The sequence below is a fragment of the Tympanuchus pallidicinctus genome, unplaced genomic scaffold, assembly GCF_026119805.1.
Source record: "Tympanuchus pallidicinctus isolate F22 unplaced genomic scaffold, pur_lepc_1.0 scaffold8, whole genome shotgun sequence".
Lineage (NCBI taxonomy): Eukaryota > Metazoa > Chordata > Aves > Galliformes > Phasianidae > Tympanuchus > Tympanuchus pallidicinctus.
Window position 1 is genome coordinate 49360846 of NW_026294802.1, and position 9231 is coordinate 49370076.

Here is a 9231-nt window from a genome sequence, read left to right on the forward strand (position 1 = left end):
ACTTTAATGGCAGTCAAAGCGGCACTTTGTGGACTCTCTTTTTTTGTCAGTGGAACAAACTGTGGGGCTTGAGGCTGAAACATCCTTGGGATGGTGGTGAGGTGCTTCCAGTCCTCACTGGACAGCTGTGATGCCAGGCCCTGTGCAGGCGGTGGGAGCTGCACTGATCCTGATCAATGTGATGTGGGTCTTGTGGGTCACCCAACAGGGCATGGGGGTACCTATGCTATGTGAACAGAGGCATAGCATTGGGAAATCTAGGCTTGTGAGACAAGCACACAGCCTGCCTAGCTGTGCAAAAGTACTGCTAAATGAAAGCTCATTAGTCTTGTTTGACTGATGTCATCTGCTGTTTTGCAGGATGTTCATGAAGGCAAGCATGAATGCCATAGCTGTAGTCAGAAGATTCTTCCTTGTCCTCTTCCAGTGCAAAAAGCTGCTGTTCTTGCTCTGTGTGGGTAAGAAAACCTCAACACATGCTAAGCCCTGCTGTTTCCCACCAGCACTCATTGCTGTGTCTCTCAACCCCATGGCCTTGCTGGGTTGGGGCTGTATGGAGTGAGATGCTCCTCATGCATGTCTTCGCTGGAGAGACTCGAATCATGGGTGTGACATAAGGGAGGGAGGGAAAGGACATCATTCCATAAATCCCCCCCACACAGCCGTGGGTATCACCACAGGCTGAGATGAAGATCTGTGAACTTAAATTCCAAGGCATAGGGATCAGCAACAGGGACGTGGGCACAGTCATAGTGTCTCCCTTTCACTTCATGTACATCTGTCAGCTGTGCTCCCAAATGCTGCGCCCCATCCTGCAAATTGGACCCACCATGTGCAGCTCTGTGTGCAGCAGCTCTGCTCTCCTGTGCGTGGGCCTTGCATTCACATTTGTCACTTGTCTCCAAGAGAGGCATGAGCTTTGGGAGAATTTTGGAAAACTGTGTCATTCTGGATGTCTCAGGGGAGGGGAGAGAGCAGAAAAGCATCTGACAGGTGAACTTTTTTCCCCAAGTATGAAAGTTCCTCTGTTGTTTTGCACTGGTACAACCAGGTGTTGACTCAGTGAATTCTCCCCTACATTAATATTTATAAATATTTAAAACTCCAGTACAAGGCCTGCCTCCTGTATGCTATGTGTGCACAGGGCTGTGGAGGCTGGGGCAAGGTTAATGTGCTTCTGTGATACTCGGACTGAATTCCTGGGGTGAGGGGAAGGTCTGGCAGTCACCTTTTGATAAATGCTGCTGTGATCTTAGCAAGATCATGGTCCAGTAGTGGGTGTTTACCTGCGTTGTGTGTATGCATGTAGCAGTGCAGAAATAACTGGCTGATGAAAGTCTCTGTGTGGTGAGTGTAGGGAGTCTGGGAGAGACCATGTTGCAGTGTCTATATTGAGTGTATGTCATTGCTTGTGTTCTCCTTCCAGAAGAAGGAAAACTAATTCTAATTTCATGCCATCGTTGGGAGGCCAGTTGTTTGTCACAGAAAAAAAAAATCACTGCTGCTTAATGACCAAGATGAGACCATTGTCATTTTCATAAAAAGGAAAGAGCTATCACAGTGCACAGTGATATAATGACAGTTTTGTGGTACAATATGGGAAGTGCTGAGGAAAGTAAAATTAAATGTCTTTTATCTACGATCAGAGTGGATTCTTTACTAATGGTGAAAAGAAAAAAAGAAAAAACAAATGCTGAAAAATCCTTATCCTTGTGTGCCAGCATGAGCACAGCAGCACCTTTGTGAAGCCATCAAGAGCTGAGCACAACAATGGGCTAGGAGAAGGGTCAGACCCCAGAGCCTTTCCCACATCAGAGACCCACCAGGGATCATGGGGAAATCCTACCCGTTCCCCAGGTCTCAGAGCAGTGTCTGTGGTGTTCATTCTTGCCCATTTTGTGCTTTGTGTCACATCAACAGAAGGGTGCAAATGATGGAGGAGCCTTTCCCTGCTGCATCCACTGTCCCAAATTCATGCATGTGGAGCAGGGCATTCAGAGCAAGCCAGGTTTCATTGCCTTCTGCAGGTCTGTGTGTGAAGAGCCTGTACAATGTGACAAACACACTTGGCAGGCATACTGAGTAAGTTACCTCTCCTTTCATTTTCTGACTTTGGTGCTACTTGTGGTCTGTGGTGGGGCACAATTCAGTATGCTGGGAAGCAGATTTATCCTCTCCTCCCAGGGTAAAACCTGGATGAGAAGCAATTCCCCAGTAAGGTCTGAGTTGTTGGGGACTTGGAGGACTGTGTTCTGCCTGGCAGTGGCTGGAGAGCAGGATAAAACAGCATTAGTGAGCCTGGAGATGTCATAGCTAGAGCACAGAGATTCCCTGGTGTTCATGGTCACTGGCAGGGTGTCTTGTGGATGCCTCATGGTGTTCTTTGTCTGCCTCTATATGGAGGAAAGAGCAATGCTCGCTAATGATGTTCTAAAATTCAACCTCAAGGCTCTAAGCAGCTTGACCTAACTTTGGTATTACCTCTCCAGAGATCTTTTTTTTTTTTCCATCTAAATTAATCTGTGTTTCTGTTGAACAGAAATGGAACCCTTTACATGGTCTTTGGAGGGGACCTGTTCATGGACACCAGTGGTCAGGAGCTGGGAGACAGAACAACATGGTCAGGAGCTCAAAACCCTCCTTTTGTAGACACCTTTAGGAGGCCTCCTGAACTGTCCCTGATCCTCAGGCCATGGTCTAAGGCTTGAGAGCCTTCAGGAAGAGCTAATAAGAACCTTGTTTCTTTTGCAGGAGGCACGTTGGTGCTTGCCGAAGACGCTTTGTGTGGAGAAAGCCTTTTCTTAGAAGGTTTGTGAGCTGTCTCATTTGCTTGGGGAATTACTGTAACATGATGAATCAGTGTTTGAGTGGCTGTTTGGTGGAAACTGGCAGTTTGGGGTTTATGGGCAGATATGCAGAAAGGGAAACAGAGCTGACTCTTGCACAGTTGCATCTTGGCACCATAACAAGTGAGTCAAAAGACCAGCAGGAAGATGCAATGGAGATGTGTGTGCAGAATGTCCTCCAAAGGGCAAGCAAAGAGAAAGAGATGTGCAAATGAAGTGGTTGTGTGCAGTCAGGCTTTGTCATGAGTGTTGTAAGAGTTTGTCGTGGGTGTTATGAGTTTTGTCATGAAGTGAATGAATAAATGAAATTGGAAACCTAAATGAAATTCTCCCCTTCTCACCTCTTGTAAATAAACAATGAAACGACAAGTAGGCATTCCCTGAACCTGTACAGAGAGAAGAATGACTGAGAAGGGAGAGGAACTGGGAGGTGGGGCAGAACTGGAGGGGAAATGAGATTTTTGCTGTCACTGCTGCCTGAAAGATGACGTAGAAACAGTGGTAGATTTTAAAAATGTGGGGCAGTTCTGGGAAGTACTTCAGGATAGCTTGGTAGATTTCCAAAGCTCTTCATTATTCAGCCTGCTTCAGCTGTACCAGTCCCGTGTCTGACACTGCTTTGACAGCTCTACTTGTCCATAAACTGCTGTCTGTCTGTATCTCTCATTAGGTTTAAATCTCACTGGGAGCCTTTCTTGACCAGCAAATCCATATACTCACTCCTGGACAGGCCTTTTAAACAGGAGCTTGAAGAAGTTCTGTGGCTCCATAAACTTCCTTTCGGGCTGCACAGATCAGGTATTGAAATACTCTGTCCTTGGTGTTGCACCACTGTGTGGACTCAGTGGAGCTGGAGAGCCTCTTATGCATGGAGCAGCCTGCAGTGCTGCAGGGGAGATGGAAATTCAGCTGAGAAACACACCAAGGGAAATCTGGACTGACTGGATGGGGTTGCATTTGAGAAATAGTGGTCTTAGAGAAATGGGGACAGTGCTTTAACTCCTGGCTGTAGCTGTGCCAGGAGAGATGGAAAGGGGAAGGCTGACAAATGTTATTGTGGATGGAGCAGGAGGCATTGCAGAAGTTATCAAATGCTAATAGAGAGAAGATATTGGGTGAGTTGATACCTGTTGGCTTTTCCCGTGCAAGGTACTACATACCAGCTTCAATAGCACTGAAAAGTGCATGCCTTTCATGTGGAAAGAATGCCTAGTTTGGACAGTGTTGGGTAAGTGAAGATTGCAAGAGAGGTGTTTGAACAGGCTGTCCCATGTAAATTGTCCTGGGATTGTATATAGGGATGAAACCTGTCTCTTTAGAGCAGAAGAAAGAGCAGGTTAGTCTATTGGTAGTCGGGGGGGGGGGGGGTCACAATTTTTCCCTGAAGATGATTCTTCAACTTTTTGTCTTCTAGTTCTCTCTGCTTTTAGCACATTGCAGCTTCTTCCAGAGCAGGATTTGCCTGGATCCTTTGGCCGGTATGAAGTCTGGGCTGGAGATTGAAGCTGGGGGACACGTTTGTCAGGGAAGTGATAGCTAGATTGAGAGTCATGGTCTCTGCAGCTATTGGAAATTCTCTCTCTTGGTGTTTAACTTCACAGTCTTTCTGCCTCTTATTCCTGCCACTCTTCATCTCCTCTCTCAGTAGGTTTCTCTTTCTGTCCCTTTTAAATGTACCCTTTCAAGCAGCTCTCATACTGATGAACTTAAGCTGCTAGCTCATAGCTCCCTCCCTTTAACTTCTGTCATACCCTGAGTTCTTTTCTCCGTGTTGCCCTGTCCCACCTATTTTCTCTTGCTAACTCCATTCCAAGCATGACAGGCTGGGAGTTGGGTGAATCCCTCAGGTGCACCTGCCCACATTCAGGGGGAGCAGGAACTGAAGTGTCCTGTCTGCAGCAGATGCTTACAAGCACTTTTATTTAGACCCTTTTTGTGACCTTCCTCTCCCTGATACACTCCGTGCCTCCAGCAGAGGTCTGCCCATATTACTGCTCTGCAGGGTATCCACACTTGACTTTCTATTTCCTCAGTGCTTTGTTCACTCCAGCCAACTAGGGGTCCCACCTCTAGCATGTTGATGATATCCCATTGCCTTTGTGAATGTGTAAGCACATTCCACTGTACTTTCCAAGACAAACACCATCTGGCTAGGAAGTATCCAGAGTCGTACTAGTCAGGGCTTCTCTAGTATCACCCTCAGGGATGAGACTCTCAGGGGATGCTGAACTAACCTGGTGGAGAAATTTGTCAGAGAACTTTATCTCTTGCTGTCTATTATTTTGCCAGTTTATGGTGCCAAAGGTGCATTGTGGTTGGCAATGGCTACTCTGTCCATGGGCAGCACTTTGGGAAAATGATTGACTCTCATCATGTTATCATAAGGTACTAAATCATTACTAAAATATTAATGATTAATCAGAGAGTGAAGAATGATAATATGTATGTGATGTTCTTGTTTGGAAAATATAGCATCTAAGATCTAGCTACCCAGGTAATCACATAACTTTCTTGCAGTTTGCAGTCAGGCACAGGCATTGCAGAAGCTACAAACTTTGTACTCCTCATTCACAAATGTTGTACCTGGGACTGGATAGCCATCCCCAGTTCAGTGGAGTGGCAGGGAATCTTTGCACTGCAACCTCACATTCAGCTTTGCTCTGACTTAAGCAAATCATTTCGTGTGCTTTATGTCCCTCTCTGAAAAACAGTGGTTGCCTGCCACTATCATCTGCCTTTTTATTGCAAAGGAGGAACTACTGGGATATCTGATGAGGTGGTCCATACTGTGGAACTAGGCTGTGAGTGAACTCCTCATGTGAGTTCACGTAGTCAGTCTTGCATCTGACAGCAACTCTCTACAGTTGGGAACAGGTAATACTGAAATGATACAGATCCAGCTTCTGGCTTTGATTCTCAGATTAAATGATGCTCCAGTAAAAGAGTACAAGAAGGATGTGGGAGAAAGAACCAGCATTCGTCTCTTCTTCCCTGAATCAGCTCTGCCCAACCCTCTGGAAAACAGTGACAACAATACACTGATGGTGTTTGTCCCATTCAAGCCTTTGGATTTTTTATGGCTGAGGGAAGTATTGCTGAAAACAAAGAACAAGGTGAGGTGTCTTTAAAGATGGATGGTTGAAACCAGGTTATTTGTAGTCACATACTCAATAGCTCTCATAATCATGTCTTTCAAATATTTAATGAGCCACACAAGGCACTCACACAAGGCACACCTGAGACCTTATTTGTTACCAATTAGACCCAGTCACACCTAGATTGCAGATGGGTGCATGAGAACGAGTGGAAAAGACCAGGAGATGCTTTATTCCTCCAAACTCTCAGTCCTTCTGAGCATCCAGCCAGGGCAACAGGCCACAAATAACTCAGGCTTCTTTATCCTGGCAGGGTTTGGTGATAATGGACACGTCTTGAGTACCTCTCTGCCTTTCTCCTACAGACAAAGGAGGGATTTTGGCGCCAGCCTCCCCAGGAGTGGAACTGGAACATCTCTCAGCTACGTATTCTCAATCCATATGTCACCTATGAGGCAACATTCAAGCTGCTGCAGCTGAATGCATCAAGTAGGGTATGAGATTGTGCTGGAGAGCAAACAGATGACTATCAGTGTTTGTTGTCTTGCCTAATATCTCAGTGCTTCAGTGCCACATAAGGGGAAGGAAAACATATTCGTTACATCAGCCGGTCCATTTCCCTAGTAAATGTGTATCCATCTTTTACTTCAGGATGGTGTTATGGGTTTTGAGCCCTGTTTCTTCAAAGAAAAGAGCACTTTTCCTGCTTGTCACAACAGCACAGTGTTACTCTAATTCCAGTCTGCCCTGTAATCCTTTGCCACTTTGAATTCAAGTAACTTTTCAGAGTTGAGTTTCTGGCCGTAATTCTAGACCTCAGGACACCTGCTTCTCTAGTGATTAGCAGCTTTGTCATAAAGCTCTTTCATACATGTTCCTGTGATTTTCCTGTCTCTAGACCATTACTGATAATTAGCTAGCATATTGAGAGGAATTTTGGTCGGCATTCCTTAAAACATTCAGGTCTTGCAGATCTCTGGCCTGAGGCTGGCTGTTATGCCCACTACTTTGGGAATGCAAATTTCCCCTTCACTGCACAATGGAGGATTACTTCATTAATGAATCTACTTTGTCTTCAGTCCCGACGATCTTTGTGATGGTGCTGTGCAATCTTTAATTAACTTTAAGCCTGCTGGGCACCACCAGGATGTTTATAATCTGCAACAAAAGCAGGAGAAGCTTGAAGGCCTGGTGTGGTGAAATAACCTTGTCCAAGGTCATGCACTTACTTGGCTGGGGCTGCAATTAGGTGCCAAGTCTCTTGACTGCTGAAGCAGTGCTGTAAAAAAGTACATTTCCCTGCTAAACTGCTTGGAAAGTGTGAAGTGGAGAAATCCAGAGGAGGAGTGCTAAGTGCTCAGCTAAGCTTGAGGGACCAGCTCAGCCACTCACAGTTTGGTGGCTGTTCTGCACCATCACAAGATTGTTAAGGCAAGGTCTCAGCTGGTTCATGGCCATGTTAGTTTTATGTGAGCAGAGGGAAGTTTTGTAACACATAGGCCAGTGACAGGAATTTAATGCATGGATGAGAAGTGAGGTTTCACACGAAGGCCCCCAGCAGGGAACACACACAAAGTGGCACACAGAAATGAAAGAGATGTGGGGACTTAGTGCAGGCTTAATTATAGATGTGGTCTTCTTAAAAAGCGTGCTTCCATCCAAAAGCTTTTTCATTTCCATGGAGCTCTACGTTTTATAATCTCAGAGGCTGCACACTCCTGAGTCCCCATCTTCTGCAGCATCTCCTCGTATGATGCTCCTTGTTTGAGTTCTGGGAGTGCTATCCAGGCACCTGTTCTGGTTTATTTATGTATTTTTTTCCTGCGTGGAGTGTGAAGGAAGCTACTGGTCCCAGCTGCAAAGGTGTTGCTGATGTCAGTTTTGTAAAAGTATGAGTTTGAAATGCTAAACAGATGTTCTCTCCTTTCCCTTCCCAGAGATATGCCACCACGGGAATCATTGCTTTGAACTTAGCCCTCCATCTGTGCCAAGAGGTCAACATTGCAGGCTTTGGTTACCCTGGCAACCATGACACTACTACACCAATACATTATTACAATACTGGTCTCTCACGGAAAAACGAGGTAGAAAATGCTTTCTCTTCAATCTAAGGTGTTCTCCATAGGGGAACCCACTGGAAAAAGCTGGGCTAAAGGAGCTGTGAGCTTTGGTAGTTATCACCAATGTTATGGAAATTAGAATCATAGAATCCTTAGAGTTGGAAGGGATCTTCATCTAGACCAACTCCTCTGTAAGTGCTGGGGTATGTTTTCTTCCCAAAACTGCTTGAAAACAGATGCTGGCTCCCTCATGGTGCCTTTCATCTGTCCTAGTTTGCTGACTAGTGTCCTGTGCAGTGGGGCTGCAAGTTGGGTCAGGCAGGATCAGTGCATTTCAGGGAGAATGAGAGGCATTGTAAGGATTAACCTGTAACTTTGGCTCTCTCGTCCCTACAGCTCTTTCAGCATAATCTCACAGCTGAGAGGAACTGGCTTCTGAAAATGATTGAGTGGGGAGTGATTGCTGACTTAACCAGCCATACCTTCCAGACCCAGAACGACTGAGAGGAGGCCATGCTGGTTGCTATCCCCATCCAGACACCTCAGTTGGGCTTTGCCCTTGTTCCATTCTTGTTCCAGGTTGTTTTGAGCATGTCATAGTACATTCTTTCCCAGGTAGGATGGGAGGTTAAACCCTGAGATTCAGAGCACTTTCTTCATCCTTCATTTGCCTCTAGCTTCCACCACTGCCTGCTATAGTGGAGGATGAAGAGTGTTGCACAACACTTCTTCCTTGGGTAATGTCCTCCTGCTTTGTGATCAGCCATCCTGTACTCACTGAGCTGTTTGTGAAAAGCACAAGACTTAGATGCCAAGCTGGTCTGCAGGCCCTGAGAAACTCAGGAGCGAAGGTGCAGTGCTTACCCTGAGATTTCAGACTCCTTCATGCACAAAGTGGAGAATAAAGTTACACCCATCGCTTTGGAAAAGGACTAGGTTGAAAACAGAGAGTTTTAGTGTCTCACTAATTGTTGGGAAATGTTAACGTCTGCAGTAAACACCAAAAAAATTGTTTCTTTTATTGTTCTGTTAGAGAATAAATGCACTTCTGTTTTCAAGGAGTTGGCACTGTCTTGTGGGAGGGGGATTCCTCATAGGGACAGGTAAGTTACCTTAGTTACCTTAAAATCCCCTCTGAGATGTTACAGGTTTGTGGACCCAAGTAGCCCCCTTTATCTTCCTCCCAGCACGCTGCTCAGAGCTTTGCGTGCCTCCTGCTGATCATTCAGA

The 9231-nt window shown here is 45.7% G+C and overlaps 1 protein-coding gene across 1 annotated transcript; it reads left to right on the forward strand.

The window, feature by feature from the left end:
* Positions 1–361: 361 nt before the first annotated feature.
* On the forward strand, positions 362–9030 carry LOC128074095 (CMP-N-acetylneuraminate-beta-galactosamide-alpha-2,3-sialyltransferase 4-like). Its single transcript, XM_052669634.1, has 11 exons — positions 362–458; positions 2028–2082; positions 2540–2620; positions 2752–2808; positions 3517–3644; positions 4261–4324; positions 5136–5231; positions 5767–5959; positions 6307–6435; positions 7879–8025; positions 8398–9030. Exons 1-11 carry the CDS (start codon positions 362–364, stop codon positions 8503–8505), a joined length of 1155 nt encoding a protein of 384 aa, XP_052525594.1. The 3' UTR covers positions 8506–9030.
* Positions 9031–9231: the final 201 nt, after the last annotated feature.

What these genes read in the sequence shown, in the direction of transcription:
- LOC128074095 (XM_052669634.1), top strand. Translation starts at nt 362, where the DNA reads ATGTTCATGAAGGCAAGCATGAATGCCATAGCTGTAGTCAGAAGATTC. An exon ending in TTTCGGGCTGCACAGATCAG is followed by an intron (nt 3,645 to 4,260) that starts GTATTGAAATAC and finishes TTTGTCTTCTAG; the next exon opens with TTCTCTCTGCTTTTAGCACA. An exon ending in GTCTCTCACGGAAAAACGAG is followed by an intron (nt 8,026 to 8,397) that starts GTAGAAAATGCT and finishes TCGTCCCTACAG; the next exon opens with CTCTTTCAGCATAATCTCAC.